This window comes from Paroedura picta, chromosome 11, assembly GCF_049243985.1.
Source record: "Paroedura picta isolate Pp20150507F chromosome 11, Ppicta_v3.0, whole genome shotgun sequence".
In the NCBI taxonomy this organism is placed as follows: domain Eukaryota; kingdom Metazoa; phylum Chordata; class Lepidosauria; order Squamata; family Gekkonidae; genus Paroedura; species Paroedura picta.
In genome coordinates, this window is record NC_135379.1 from 12317501 (window position 1) to 12333996 (window position 16496).

A 16496-nucleotide genomic window follows, 5' to 3' on the forward strand; every position below is an offset into this window, starting at 1 on the left:
AAGGAAGCATTGCCAGATGTAACCGTGTTGTTACAATAAAGTCTGACAATAAACGGCTTAGGAATCTATAGCGCATTTCTCACAAAACTCAGACTCATTTCAATTGGCCTTACGACACCTCAGCAAAATGCAGATTAGTAATCTTTAAAGTTAAGGCAGTTTGTCTTGCACGTACCAGGGGTTTTTACCATTTCATCCCGAGTCTGTAGTTCTTCTATCTGATGCAAAGCTGTATCTAGCTCTGCAGCCAAATGCCTTCTTTGTTCCGTTAGTTCCTGTAGTTTGTGCTCTAAAATACATTATTTCAGGTAACTTTGTACCTAAATGTTAATATTCTCTGAAATAACTACATTTCAACACAACTTTGTAATAGGTATGTAACACTATCTAAACATTGTAAATCATACTTAGTATTTATTTAATATGTTCTTTAATGATACATGCACCATGTTTATTAGATTGCACTTATGCAGGTGCTAATGCAAAAATTCTTCTATGGGCATGGAAAAGCTATTTCGGCATGACCATAAACTTGATTGAAACCTAAATTATAAGTACCTAAGATGCAACAGCAGTCCAGTGACACCTTAAAGACCAGGTCAGCTTCTGAACTGTACCATTTCCACCACACCACCCTACCCCTTTCTCTTCCCTTACAAACTATTTATCGCCACTTGTCCTTCTGGTTTGAATCTGAGTTATTCCCATGTTGGTATTTCCCAAGTATGGAAAAATGGGGGGTGGGGGGGAGACAAGAAAGCAATGACCTGCAAACAATACTGTTTGTAAGGGATAAGGAAATAATGCAGTTGAGAAGCCAAACTGCATCATAATCTGGTGCGGCAAAGCCCAACAAAAGCCCTAAACTTTTATGAGTCAATGTTTCCTTTATCAGATATATCTAAGGAAGTGATCTCTGACTCATAAAAGTTTATTCTGGTGTAAATTTTGATAGTCTTTTTATTTTCTATTTTATTGTTGCATACTAACCCATCTGCAACTATTGTTATGACAGCCTGAGAACTTTCCCACATGCTTGAGTTCCTCCTGATTTTCTTGGGAGTCAATCCACAGGCATGAGAACTGGTTTGGGCAGGGTTCTTCTCCACATCTGCTTTCCTTGTGCATTTTCACAGGTACAGAATCAATTAATTTTCTTCTGATTAATTTTCTTCTGATGTGAATAATGAGGATTTTCAATTGAGGGTGCTGTTATCATTGGTGTCATTATTGACCACTCCCAAAATGGTAGCAACTTACCATTGCAGTGTGGTAAAGATAGTTTAAGCAGGTTCTCCGAATTTCTAACTTTCATCTATGTCTCTATCCCCAGTCTTACCATCACCTTCCCTTTCCTCTGTGAGGGAGGTGAGGCTGAGAGAGCCCTAATATTACTGCTCGCTCAGAACAGCTTTATCAGTGCTGTGGCGAGCCCAAGGCCACCTAGCTGGCTGCATGTGGGGGAGTGGGGAATCAAAGACGGCTCACCAGATTAACAGCCCATGTTCCTAACCACTACACTACACTGGCTGAAAATGTTTTAATGCTGATGACAGTCCAATAATTGAATAGTAGACTGAAGGTGGCAGGACAAAAAGCCAGGTAAAACCCAGACACAAAAATGCATGTGGAAATCAGGAGATAAAACAAAGCAGTATGGGGTCACAACCTACAAAAGAAACCCATGCAGAAAAAGCTGGGAAGTCACCATGTACTTACCAGCGATGCTGCCTGGTTCAACAGCTGCTAAAGCCTCGACTGCTTTTAGATCTTTCAAATTTGATTCCAAATCCTTTAACAAAAGTTGCTTTTTCTGAGACAGCTCATTTAATTCCTTTTCTATAAACAGAAATGTTTGAGAATTTCTTGGATAATATTTTCAAATATCCTCACAAGAATGGAGTCACATAAAATGAAGAAACATGTTTAAAGACTGCTGCTTTTTTAAAAATAAGAAAATAATATATCCTATCCGTAATGACATGAAAATAGAAGAAGCTGAATGAAATCATTCTGAAAATTAAAGTACTCTAGTTAGTGACAATATCATAAAATTCTACAATCATCTAGAGTAAGGATCTACTAAATATGGGTTCTCTAAGGCCACGTAGAGAACTGCTGACTATGCTCCAGGGTCTCTCTGACAGCTTCAACAAATGTTTTGATTCAGAAAAGAAACGGAGTGCCAATATCTTGCAGATCTTAACGAGTAGCCAATAGGAATTTATGCTTCAACTAGGGATGGGCGCAAAGCAGCTTGCAAACTCAAGTTCATGACAAATCAGGGCTGGTTTGTAAAGCAACGTTTATGATTGTTACTATGGTCACAAATTCCCATGAATTTTTAGTGCAGTTTGTGGGAGGTTCATGAATGACTACATTTTTGCAGACCAGCTGGCAACAGTCAATTAAACTGCTTAGAAAACTCCACAGCAACAGTGGAGGCAGAATTCTCCAGCCTTGGAGACGCTAATAGGGCACTTCCAAAGGTTAACAGGCTGCCAGTAACAGAGTACCCATTCTGTACTATAGGCCAGAAAGCTATATAAACTCTAGTTCATATCCACACTTTCTCCTTTGTTGGCTGTTTGCAGTTACAGAGAGACTCTATCTGAGAGGCAGGAAACTTGTGGAAAGCAGAAAAGCTTTTATTTATTTCTCAATCCTTTGGATTGTAAACATTCCTTACCCCCAGCTGGGGTTTGTGTGGGGGTGGCATGAGGGCTCTGAGCCACACTGCCTTTTGGATCATGCTGAGCAGAGGAGTTCGCTACTGGGTTTCTGGGCTGAAAACCCACATAATTATTATTGGGAACACGGCCTCCTGGCTTGTGTAGAGATGGTGTCAGGACTCAAAGCCAACTTGCCTCTTGGCTAACAATGAGCAGAAGGGAATATATCTCCTGATTGTTAGTGAAAGTAGATGCAAAGGGTGCTTCTCATGGAGGACATCTTCCATGATCACCATCCTCATTCCACAGGCCTGAGTCCACAAGCAACAAAGCCATCTTGCAAACCCACCAGAGCCTCACTCTAGCAGGGCATCAACAGAGATCTCAGAGCCTCTTTCTGCCAATCTGTTCCTAGGGCTCTCCAAAGACGCAGCTAGTAGTACTGCCCAGGCCTAATGCTCTTTCCAGGGCATGTGTACAATTCCAATCAGGTCATCTCTGACCTGGACAATGTGTTCAACTAATGGTAGTTGGAATAAACAGGAATTTCACCTAGGGGTTGGCAATGACCAGAGTCTTTGGGCCTGAGGGGGCCTGGGAGCATTTTGAGGATGCTCCACTGGGTTACAGTGTTTGCCAGCCCCAGGAGGACATTTCTCTTACTCCCAGAGGTGTCATTCTAATGGGGGGGGGGGTGCTGTCATTCCACTCCCAGGGACTGTTATTCTGGAGGGATGGAGGCTGCCATTCCAACTTCTGAACACTTCTGCTATTCCCAGAGGCTGTCATTCTAATAGGGGTAGGCTGTAATTTCAGTTCCAGGAGCCTATTTCTGTTACTTCCCAGGGACTGTCTTTCCTGGGAGGGGGACTGCCTTTCCACTCTGGGACCTGTTACTCTAGTCCCAGAGCAATTTATTAGCCCAAAGACATTAGATGAAAATCCACTCTGTATTTTCATTGCAAGTATTTTGTGCTGTAATGTATTTTCAATCAATTGGCATTCTTGGCTCCCATTGTCTTCAAGCCCCTCCTATTTTCAAATGTACAATTCTTTTAAGTACATCCCTCTGCTGGGCACTAGTACATTGCACTGGTTCTGCTTGGCTTGCAAAAATGCCCCCTACCTTCAGTTTCTACAGACAAGTTCTCTAGTTTGACCTTAGTCCATTGGGACGATGGAGCATGAAGGCACCTTCTTTGGGGAACCACAACTCAGGCTCTGTAAGTCTAATCCTCACCAAATTTGGATGGCTGGAAGAGGAGAGTCAGCCAAAAATTGGCGAGTTTGATGCTTCTAGCACAGGCTTTCTTAACCAGGGATTTGTGAAATCCTGGGGTTTCTTGAAAGCCATGGAATGCTTTCTTGAATGAGAAGGAGTTAATTAATTTTTAAAATATAGTTTTAAAATTCGTTAAACATTTATTGGGTGATATGACCATATATGGTCATGTCGACCTGTCCACTCACCCCCTAAATGGCGAATGATGGGCCTGGGGGGGAGGGAGGGGAGGAACCCTGGGCGGGTGTGGATACAGCTATGCTTCCCAACCATATTTGGCATGAATGCACCAATTCTCAGGTTTCTTGAAGCTTGAAGAATGTTTTAGGGGTATCTCAATGGTAAAAAGGTTGAGAAAGGCCGCTCCAGCATGTCAGGGGGGCTTTTCTACTATATTATGAACCAAACTTAACGGGTTTGTGCAGCCCTGAAAGGTTTCTGACAGTTCATGATTCACAAACCAACAACACCATGGGCCACAAAACAAACTGCAGTTTGTACCTATTCCTAGTTTAAACCCCCTTGTATCGGTGCTGAGGGGCTAATACAGTAACCAGTTACAAGATTTCTGCTTTTGAGACTAGGCGAAAACGTTAAAATTGCCAGATTAATCATGTCAGATGAACTCATTTTGATAAAGTATTAAAAATACAAAATGCCATTGAGTCTAGCGCACTTAATTAGGCCCAAACATTTCTACAATGTGCTGAAATGCGATCTCTTTAAAATCAAGATAATTTATTCTATACTCACCATGTTGTATTTCTTGTATAACGTGCCCAGCAGCTTCTAATTCTGTAGTCAGATATTTTCTTTCCTCAATTAGCTCTTGTAGCTTAAGCTCTATGATAACAATGTCAAGTTACCTCACAACTTAATTTTGAAACAGATAAGCAATAGCATTTGGTAACTGTCAATAATAATACTTAACATTTATATATTGTCTGTTGAACATTCAGTATAATCATGTATACTAAACAATTGCAAATGGGTTGTTGGGGGCTGAGGTAATGCAGAGAGGGTAAAATAAACTAGCTCTGGACACCATTATTCCAGTAAAGACTGAAACTTTCCTCCTTATGATGGAGGAAAACTTCAAACTTAGCAGATACAAACCAATATAGCTTCCTGTTGTAAGGTACATTCATTTCTATATCTCTGATTTTTTTTGGGGGGGAGGCTTTTGAACTCTGGTGCTGGAGAAGACTCTTGCGAGTCCCTTGGACTGCAAGGTGAACAAACCAGTCAGTCCTAGAGGAGATCAGCCCTGCCTGCTCCTTAGAAGGCCAGATCCTGAAGATGAAACTGAAATACTTTGGCCACCTCATGAGAAGGAAGGACTCCCTGGAGAAGAGCCTAATGCTGGGAGCGATCAAGGGCAAAAGAAGAAGGGGACGACAGAGAATGAGGTGGCTGGATGGAGTCACTGAAGCAGTAGGTGCAAACTTAAATGGACTCCGGGGAATGGTAGAGGAGAGGAAGGCCTGGAGGATGGGTCAGACATGACTTTGGACCTAACAACAACAAAGAAAGGAAGATACAGTAGAAAGAAACTGACAGGCCTTGTTGTCCTAGGCGTCATATGCATGCACCTGGGTTGTACCACTTATGTGAGGGCTCCAATGACAGAACATGTCTACAATATTAGTCGGGTTCTTTTAATAAAGGAAACAGGATTGTGAACTATACCACTGTACATTATCAGTTTACTGTTTGGTTATCCTATTGCAACTGCCTTGTAAACTATTTAATACTATTTTCTGTATTAGTCTAGTTTCTATGTCTAGTTTCAGATAGCTTTAATCCTAGCATTGCATATTAGATGTTGCAGCCTCAGTGAGAAAGGCAGACTATAAATTTAAAGAATGCCACAAGGTTCCCAGCACATATTTTATCACTCTGATACCAAGTTTTCCATGTCAGAATAAGTTTCTGCATGGAGGAACATTCTGTCACTGAATACTGCATGTGAAGCAGCCTACCAGGGCAGATAGCATGCCAAGACGGTTTCAGGTCATGACACAGCATGGGAGACAGGGTCAAAGCCACTCCTCCCCCTGAATCAGTCCCTTGGAATGGTTGAACAATGGTTCCCCACAGCTTCCATATGGCAATGTGGAATATGAGTTTGATCAGGGGACCCCAGATTTGACTCATTTAAAAAGTACCATCTAGTTTGGCCTTTATCCACTGGGAAAAAGAGGAGACAATAGGTTAATTTGAGCTCTGACACTCCCATTTCTCTAGTTCATCCTACCCAGTACAGCTGGCTGAGAAAGCTGTATCAGAGTGTATTTGGCCATGCCACCAATATCGTGCCTTCTGTATTGAATAAGATCACAGTGAAAAGGCCTAAGTACTCTTGCCTACCTGATTGTGCATTAGAGACCTAAAATGCTGTAAGCAGTTAAAATAAGCCGGAAAATAAAAGGCCAACAGCTACTAGCTTTAGGAACTTTTCTCACAAACCACTGCAAATCAAAGTCTGCTGCTATGGAAAATAGTGTAATGCAAAGTCAAATTATTGTATAAACAAAAAAGTATAAGTTTTAACTAAACGCTAATATTTTCGGTGAGCTAATCATGATGTTCTTGAAACCTATTGCATAATCTGTACATTCTGCCAAATCTGGTTAATTAAATTTGCAATTCAGTGTTCCTATCTAATAAAAATTTAAGACATTATTCTTACCGTTCATACTGTCTGGTTGTATAGTTGCAAGCATTTGCACCTGCTGTAGATTTTTCAGATTTGATTCTAATCTCTCTTGCAAGTTTCTTTTCTTCTCAGTTTGTTCATTTAGTTCAATCTCTGAATAAATGGTCATTTCAAAGTTCTCATTACAATCTTAAATACATCTGATCATCATGGTTGCAGACCTATATGTACTTATTAGGGAGTAACTCCTATTGAACACTGACTGTGTTAGCAGTCAGATCCCTCCTCCTGCTGAGGGGCAGCTAATAGGTTAAAAAGCCAGAAACACTCTATTCATTATTCTTGATATTATTATTATTGATATAATAATAATATCTTTAAACAGCCCGTGGCGCCACGGGCGCCACGGACTAAATAATTCGTTAAGCCCCCTAGAGGTGGGCTTTGTCCGTGATGAGGAAGGGTCCGGGTTGGACCCTTCCTCACGACAGACAATCGGAGGGACCAATCGGCAGGTGCGAAGCGCCTGCCGATTGGTCCCTCCGATTCCCAGCCTGAGCAACCGCGAAGCGCCTCTCGCAGCGTCAGACCGCCGCCCGAGGGAACCCACAGCAGTCGCGCGAAGCGCGGCTGCTGGGGGTTCCCTTCCTGCCGGACTCACGCGCCTTCTCCCCTTTCAAAACCCCTTTTTATAAAGGGGCTTTGAAACTAGTTATTATATAATAACAGCATTTCTATGTCACCCCTCCCCATGGGCTCAGGGCAGCTTACAACATATTATAAACTATTAAAACATATATCAATCAAAACTTATTAATCAAGTTATTAAATTATGTTTGAAATCTCAGGAGCAACTATCTTCTGTCCAGTATGGGGAGGGGTGCTGTGTTGGTCTAGTTCGTTGGCATTTGATGTTGTTCCGATATAGTTTCTGAATAGGGAGGCCAGCTTTGTTGTTGATCTATGGGCCACAACCATAGGCCTCTATTTTACAGATCCTGCGAAACTGTTTTAGGTCCCAGAGGATTCTAGCTAGGAAGTTTCTGGATCAGATACAAGGGTAGTTCAGTGTAAAGCAAGTTGCAGTAGTCTAGTATGGACGTGAACACTGCATGGATCACAGTGGCCAGGTCAGGTGTCTACAGATATGGTGCTAACTACCACGCCTGGTGGAGATGGTGTCACCCCAGTGTTATAAATGAAGGACACTGCTTGGACCAAAGTGAACCAAGATGGATGCCAGTCAGGCAGAGGCCTGGCAAAGCAGTTTTCAAGACACGAGCTGGACAAGCTGGCTGACTACTACCCCTCCTTGCCCTGGAGAGATGCATGACTTAGATTAGCACAATAGTCACTCAACACCTATCAATTCACTCAGAATTATCCCTTCAGCATTTCTGTGGGCGAGTGGAAGGAGAGGATGATCCATGGCTATCAGTACCTTCCACTGATGGTTTGCTGGATCCAACCTATATTTTAAGAATTCTGTTTGTGGAGGATCTTGATAATGCAGAACATGAGTTAAACATTTTCCAATGCACCAGTTTCAATCCTCAGGCGACAATTTACTTCATCTTCTTCTGTTTAAGACAGTCCACATCTTTTCTATTGTAGTTGCCACTCTGTGGAAAGAGCTCTGTGGGGAGCTGAGGGGACTACTGTCTAGAAACTTATAGCAAGTACTGCAAAGCCATTTTACTTCCGGGGGCTTTTAAGGACTGGAGCCTGCCAATATATGGTGGTATTTGGGGGCTTTCTTTTGTTCTGCATGTTTTAAATTGTGGTTTCGAAGTTGCCTTGAGCCTCAAGGAAAGGCAAAATATAAAGGTTTAAATAAAGAATGACAATTCCGCTGAGTGACAAGTCAAAAGGTATTCACCTTTAAGTCTGCTTTCTTCTCCTAGATCTGGAACATAACCCTGTGCCCTTTGCAGCTCTTGGAGGTTTGTCTCTAGACATGCAGTCAACAGCTTTCTTTGCTCTGCTAGTTCTTTTATCTTTTCATCTGAGGAAATGGAAATAGCTCGCACATTTAGTATATATTCAGAACTGCATTCATATTCATTATTCTACCACAAATAAATATACAACAGAACAGTTATGCATTATTTATTTAAATCTTTATTCCCACTTCATTAACCTAAGCTGTCACAGGTGATTCAAGTCCCAAGCAAACAGTAAAACACAATTCACTAGATGCCTGCCCCTCATGGCACCTTAAAAGGAGTGATGAGAAGATAGGACGTCTCTGGGACATTATCAATCTCTCCCTTACAATGGGAGAATTCCTGGAGGGACTGAAAGAGGCTGTAGTCTGCCCACTACTGAAAAAAAACATCAGCCAACTACTGACACATCTTGCATGTAGCATTTCTGGGGAAGGTAGTCGAAAGCCTGTTGTGGACCAACTACTAGCATACCTAGAGGAAGCCAGTTGTGGAACCATCCCAGTCTGCTTCTGACCTGGTTATGGGGTGGAAATGGTGCCTGTCTCCTGGATGGACAGCCTCCAGAGACAGCTAGCCCAACACAGGTCAGCCCTGCTTGTGTTACTGGACCTCATGGCACCATCTGACTTAACTGATCATGAGCTTTTGGCTCACCACCTCTCTGACACTGGAATATGGCAGACAGCGCTCCAATGGCCGTTCTCCTTCCTCCAGGGTCAGTGAGAGCTTCTATTAGGAGATACAATCACACCGATACCACTTCCACTGTGGAGTGCCGCAAGGTGTGCTTTTCTCCCCAACTTTTACATCTTTATGTGCCCTCTTGCCCAGCTGGTCCAGAAGTTTGAGCTTGGGTGCCATCAATATGCGGATAACACCCAGCTCCACCTCCTGATGGACGGCCGCCTGGAAACATCGCTAGACAACTTTGCCAGATGTTTGGAAGTAGCAACAGGGTAGCTTAAGCAGAGTCGCCTGAAACTCAGCCCTTCACAATAAAATCAGAGTCCAGTAGCACCTTTAAGACCAACGAAGATTTATTCAAGGTGTGAGCTTTTGAGTGCAAGCACTCTTCCTCAGACTCGAAAGTTCACGCCTTGAATACATATAGTTGTACACCACACTGAGCCTGCTAACCAGGAGGGTGGGATATAAATCAAATAAATAAAACTATATTAGTTCTTAACTCTGTGACCCCTTGTCTGAACAACCACACTGGTCAGTTTGGAAACAGGATGGAGACAAGAAGACAGGCAAGCAAGACTACTACTTAGTTCTGTAGATGGTATGACTCACACATGATATAATACTAATAATTTGTTTATATACATAAAAAAGTTGTTTACCATTCACAGCGCTAGGTTCGACTGCTGCTAGAGCCTGTGCTTCTTGCAAGTCCTTTAGATTTGATTTCAGATTATCAAGCAAGGTCTTTTTTTCTTCTGACAGCTCATTAATTTTCTCCTCTATGTGAGAAAAATTGAGGAAGAACATACAATTACTACTTACAAGGCTTCAAATTATTTTTGCAATGGCACCAGGAGCAATTCCAAGTGTCTTTTAGAGGGCATGGAAAACAATGTAGGGGAGGAAGCCTGAATCTGCTTCTCTCCACACAATACAGTCATTAGCAGCAAAAGGGCTACATGAGGGGACTTTGTACTGTGTAACAAGACCTTGAATCTAAGGGATTTTAGGAATAAAAAAAATCTATGACATATATGAGAAAATTATAGATTAAAGCTACAATCTGGAATTTGAAAGATTAAACTTCCTTGTCCACTATTTCCACTTTTGCTTTTAAAAGACTCAGAGAATCCTGTGGGAAAACTTAGAAAAAGCAAGCTGCTTCTGAAGTGAGCTGAATTAATTTTTATTGAAAAAGAGAAGTTTTAAAGAATGAGTGTTAATTCATGAGAACAGTGCAAGCTGTGCATATGCATGATCATTAACCTGGAGGGATACCCTTGAAGTAGTTACAGTTAATATGCAACAAGACATTTGTAAGCTTTGTCTGTAAAAAGTATTTAAAATGCAGACTGTGATCTATCAGTGACATTTCCAGTGCATGAAAAGTCAAAGAGCACTCACGCTGAAGTCTGCTTTCTTCTCCTAGACCCGGAACATAAGCCTGTGCCCTTTCCAGATCTTGTAAGTTTGTTGCTAGACTTGCAGCCAACAGCTCGCTCTGCTCTGTTAGCTCTTTTATCTTTTCGTCTACGAAAATGGAAATACATTTCACTTATAATATATATTTTTTGAAAATTACGTATTTTATACCTTACATTTTGCTTGTACCACAGGGTAATGATGCAATGCCTGTTTATTTAAATGTTTATGCCCCACTTTATTATTCTGCATTCTTAAAGATGGCTGCAGCCCAAAACAAACAATAAAGTACAATTAATTGACAAAATATATTAAAAACACAATAAATACACACAAAAGAGTGAAGTTAGCAGCACCTCTATAATAAGAACCTCTATAATAAGAGCCTTAAACACTAGAATAAAGCACCAAAAACCTTTCTGAGCAGGCGGGTTATTACAAGAGGGGTTTATTTTCCAAATTTAGGAGGAAACCTGCCAGATAATCCTCAAAGGGAACATAATTTCAAGAGACTAGGTGCTGCCATCATGAAAGGTCTACCTTTTTCTTTTGCCTCCTCTGTCCACATATTCTGAGACTTTCAGGACCTACACTGAATTAGTTTTAGAGCAGGAAAGAAATTCCTCCACAGAGAGGAACACAGACACACACCATGCTATACCCAAGGTTCCCAACACACTGGGATCTACATAATGAAACAGCCAAGAATCCAGATATGGTTAACATATACAGAAAACCACAGGGGAGGGCCTCCACTTCTATGCCCTGTTTATTTCATGTTCTAGATCACTTGAGATTTTTTTTATTTTGTTTGGATGCTGTATGAAACAGTACACTGGAATAGATGGAGCAGTGGTCTGATCCAGCAGTCTTTACTTACATTCTTAACTTGTCTGAGCAACCACATTGATCAGTTTGGAAATGGGATGGAAACAAGAAGTCACAAAGGGCCTTCTCATTAGAATTTATAGCATGATGAAGAGCATTTGGGATAAGAAACTTAAGTGTTAAGTTTAAGGTATATCTACACCTGTCCCTTCTCACTAAACTCTAATACTTTAAGCATTTTTTCCATGACAACTTGACAGCCACATTCAGGAAAACCATTCACCCATTTCTGTAGGACTGGATATTAAAAGAGAGCTTGGATTAAAGAACAAGTCTTAAAGCAGTAGATCACAGCATTACAGCAATCCCCAGAGAGATGGGATCCAAAACCAAAGTGAAATTCCTATATAATATATAAAACTTCTATTTGTTCTTTGTGGGGGTTAATGGGGGTTTCAGTGGATTATTATAGTGTACATTAAGACTCTCAAGGGCTACATTGGTCAAGATTCTTATTTATTTATTTGTTTGTTTGTTTATATTTTAATTTATATAACGCCATGTGTTTTAAACAGTCTCAGATTTTCAGGATTTGCATTAATTATGCTTAGCAATAGTTTCCAATGGCCTTCCTGTGAGGGAAGATTCTCTGTTTCTCATTTTTTCTTCGTTTGAAACTGTGGAGGACACCTTAGGGTACCTTGTTCAGGGCCAATGGAATCGGATCTCGTGGCCTAATTGACTTGACATTTGGGAGTTACGTATTTAAAATCTAGGTACCAGAATATTGCCTTAGAGGCCACATGAGAAGATCATAAGAGCTTCAGCAGAAGCGACTGTTGTTCACGGCGGTGAAAGAGGAACTGAGGGGTGAGGGGGCACTCCACCCATATCATGTGTGCATTTCAGTGGGACGCCACAGGCATGTGCACAGTGTTGGGGCAGTAGCACCCTCTGTAGGGCTTAAGCTAGAAAAAGCATTTCGTGGCTGGCCTGCACTTACACAGTCCCAATGAGGGGCTGCACAACAAGATGGATAATGAACATTATATCCTTCTGAGATCTCTACTGGGGAAGACTACCACTATAACAGGGGTTTGGTGTATTTTGCCCCCATTGCAATGTTGTCCTGAACGGCAACATTATTTTTATGTACGTGACTGACAGTTACTTGCTTACATGAAAGCAATATTTCTTTAATGAGGCTAGATAAACTTTCCTTGTGCCCCTGGTAATCATAATGTTTGGATTCAGAATCATATATTTTGGCTTCTCAGTTGCATACCAAAGTGCACCATGGAAGTCAAACAAATTCAATGGAAACTAGGCCACCTCTCTCCACAAAGCCCTGTCCCTCCGTCTGCATAATCCTTGGTGTGATGACTGCATGGTCTGACTAATGTATGATACAATCCTGACAACTAGTGGAAACATTAAAAGTTTGTATTTACCATTTTTACTGCCTGGTTCAATAACTGCAAGATTCTGTGCTTCTTGCAAATCATTCAGGTTTTTTTCCAGTTCAGCAACTAACAGTCTCCTTTTTTCAGACAGCTCATTTACTTCCTCCTCTACAAAGTGAAAAAAGATCAGAATTTTAAAGTAAAATGTATAAATTTATTATTTTTAATCTTACATCCCATAAAAGAATAATATTCTGGTGTGAAAAAATTAAGACCAGTAAACAAAGAAGGAAAAGCACCTTATCGTAACCATACCTTTGTTTTGATTAATGAATCATGATTATAACAATTGAGGCAGGAAATCAGGAGTAGATAATATGCAAATAGGCCAGCCAAAGAAACTGCTGATAAAGAACCATGTACATTCAACTTTAATGCCCCAGGATTATTTCCAGGTTACAAAACTGTTATCCACTATTAAAAGATACAGATCTCAACTCTAGGACCCAGTGAGAAAGATTCTGGGATGAATGACATCCTGGACACAGGAATTCACTGCACACCTACATGGATAAGCTGTTTGTCCAGAGAATCTCTTTGTCTAAGTAAGTCTTTGGATTCAGTATGAGAAAATTCTATGTTAGGGTTCCTCACACATCTGCCAGCTTGGTGTACTCTCTACTATGGATGGGCATGAACCAGTTTGTGATGGGTGGGTGGATGGGTGGTAGACAGACAGATGTTACTAAGTCAACTTTCAGAGGCACAGAGGTCCAATTTGGATTGGCTTAAGCCTTCCCACCACCAATTTTGTCCTGATCTGAAATACCTCTGAAAAGTCACTGTTAGCCCCATTTACAGGTACCCCATAGGGCAAACAGCAATTCCCTGCAGTCATTTGAGATCAAATAACCATTGGTAGTGGGAAGGCTTAAGGGCCTTGCCCCAGTGCACTATGCTCTTATACAAATCAGGGGGCATGCATATGTGGGAACTGTATTCCAAGCAAGACTAATTGAAAGTCCTCAGAAATTAGGAAGATACAAAGATAATGTAAAATACAGCTAGGATCTTTAACAGATCCTAGATAAAACCTAGGGGTCTTTACTTTTGTAACCCGCTGAGAAGACGGCTTGCCAAGAGTGGCGGGAAATAAATCTCATAATAATACAGTGAATCTAGAGGAAATACAAAACTTTTTTATGATGAGGATCCTTTTGCAGTTCCCAACAAATATTCCTGAATGCTTTCTTAAGGTAAAAGGAAAGAAGTTTCAGCTGATGCCCATATTTACCCATTGAGTTTTGAGCTAAACATTACTTCTAAATCTTTACAGATATTTTGCAACTTTACTAATGAGATATGATGCATGTGGACTTTCCCCTAGACCTTTTTGCTCTCCATTTACCTTGCTTAATTTTTTCCACTAGTATTGCTTGTTGAGACTTTGCTTCTTGCAGTTCTTGATCATTTGTCTCCAAACAAGTAGTTAATGCTGCTCTTTCTTGTAGTAACTCTTTTACTTTGTTCTCTGTGAACAGAGGGACATTTTGGTGCATGTATCTATTTTAAAATAATTCAACAAGTGCTACCTGCAATATGAAATGTGGAGGAAAGCAACCCAACAACAAAAATGATCTTTGTATTAGGGAATAGCCACTTCAAAAACACAAAAATACCATACAAAACAAATGATAAAGTGAAGTCTGAATCTTTTGCAGACGAAGTATAAAATTATTAGATCTTATTATACAAAAAGATGATTTAAATTATACAACAAAACCTTTATATTCATTTATTTAGAAGAATTATATGCTACCACTTCAGAATTTGCCTGAGGCATCTAACAACAAACAGTAAGATTATACCAACAAGCCAATAAAATAATTAAAAACTATCAACGAATTCCACAAATGTAAATTGACTTCTTCTGTAATGCTCCAGGTGGTCAGACACAAAACAATACTCAAATATATTGTGGCTTTGTAATGCACATACATGGACATATTTTTATACACATTCACTTTCTTATACATTTCTCTGAATATACCATTTGTCTAAAATATTTATTTCTTTTCTTCCCCCAGGCTGAGTTGCTTTGAAAAGCACTAATTAACTCAAGTATTTATTTTTTTCTTCTTGGCAATAGCCTTTCCACCAAATGGTTTTTCATCACTTCTGTAACTCACAGAATATCTTTTTATCCTGTCTTCCCCTTCCACCTTAGTGTGACTTCCTTTTGATTCTTAGTCTGTTAGTAGGGCCTTCCCTCCCAATTTTGCATTCTAAACCTACATTTTAGGCGATATAACAGTCTCACCATGCAATCTATCTAGGTAAAATCCAAATCATCAGGTCCTGGATCTTACAGGAAGTAGAGCCAAGGTAGGGCAAAATTAGGGTGGCGATTAATTGATGCATACATACACAACACCCAAAGTACTTACTGCTCATTTCCGATGGCTGGGTAGCTGCAAAAGCTTGTGCTTCTTTCAAATTTAACAGATTCGATTCTAGTGCCGAAATCAGTAAGCTTCTTTTTTGGGTCAGATCATTAATATTGTTTTCTTTAAAATGCACAAGAATTTTGAAAAAGAAAAAAGAAAAAAGCTTATCTATGACATACGCTGAATCAAATTCATCATGAAATTAAAGTTTTATGTATACCACTAATCCAGGTTTTTTAAAAAAACGGAGCCTAGTCTTCACAGAGGGACAGTGATAAGTTAATGTTTTTCTACCAGTACACTTGCCTCATATTTCAACGGAGGGAAAAACAGAACACATTTCTATACTCTTGGTGTTTGTCTAGACACATTCTCGAGAATCTCAAACATACAAAAAAGTTCCCCCTGGTGAATCTGTTCATGCAAATGCTTCATTGACACAATGATGTAAGGGAGGTGACTGTTTTTATGATTTGTGCTATCCATTTGCCATCTTTCTTTTCGTTCATTTATCATGTGTATCTTTGTACTCTTCGTTGTTAAGTTGCTTTGGGGACTTTTCTGGGCCCCCAAAATGTATAGATGTAAATGTAATCATTAATGATAAAAAACCTCACTCAACATGTTTTCATCGATGATTTTAGGACTGGTACTACCTACCAAGCTGAGTTTGCTAAACTTGATGAGTTCATTTACAAATTCAGATAAATGGTTGAAAAGGGACACATGATTCTTATCTGACTACAGATGCTCCTTTTCTGCCCTCAAGCATTTCCCCTCTGCTCTGTTGAAGCTGGATACATTCCGCATTGTACCCTTGCATCCAGCTCCTTTTGTTGCAACACCCCTCCCGTATTCTGATGGGGTATAACGACTCAGGGAACTCCATTCCTATTTGTATCTGACAAAGAGGGCTTTAATGCTCAAAAGCCTGAAAAATCTTTTTTGCCTCTAAGTTGCTACTGGACTTGAATCTAGCTTTTCTAGATGAACATGACTACTCTCTCAATTAACCCACCAAGGTCTTGTTGAGTAGGAACAGCTTCTTGTACTTGCTGAAGGTCTTTTAAATTGGTATCCAGTTCAGCAAGCAGGATCTTTCTCATCTTTGCTGTCTCATTATCTTCTTCCTCTATGAATACAGAAA

The 16496-nt window shown here is 40.4% G+C and overlaps 1 protein-coding gene across 7 annotated transcripts in view; it reads right to left on the bottom strand.

Annotated features, from left to right (window-relative positions):
• Positions 1-16496, bottom strand: part of CCDC7 (coiled-coil domain containing 7) — a 92123-nt gene that overhangs the window by 30258 nt on the left and 45369 nt on the right. For all 7 annotated transcript variants that reach the window (XM_077303228.1, XM_077303229.1, XM_077303230.1 and 4 more), the window contains 11 exons: positions 16368-16481; positions 15350-15469; positions 14311-14433; positions 12951-13070; positions 10654-10779; positions 9909-10028; positions 8493-8618; positions 6647-6766; positions 4708-4797; positions 1720-1839; positions 176-289 (listed from right to left, as the gene is read on the bottom strand). In XM_077303228.1, the coding sequence (XP_077159343.1) occupies positions 176-289; positions 1720-1839; positions 4708-4797; positions 6647-6766; positions 8493-8618; positions 9909-10028; positions 10654-10779; positions 12951-13070; positions 14311-14433; positions 15350-15469; positions 16368-16481 (1293 nt within the window). The remainder of the gene's footprint in view (positions 1-175; positions 290-1719; positions 1840-4707; positions 4798-6646; positions 6767-8492; positions 8619-9908; positions 10029-10653; positions 10780-12950; positions 13071-14310; positions 14434-15349; positions 15470-16367; positions 16482-16496) is intronic.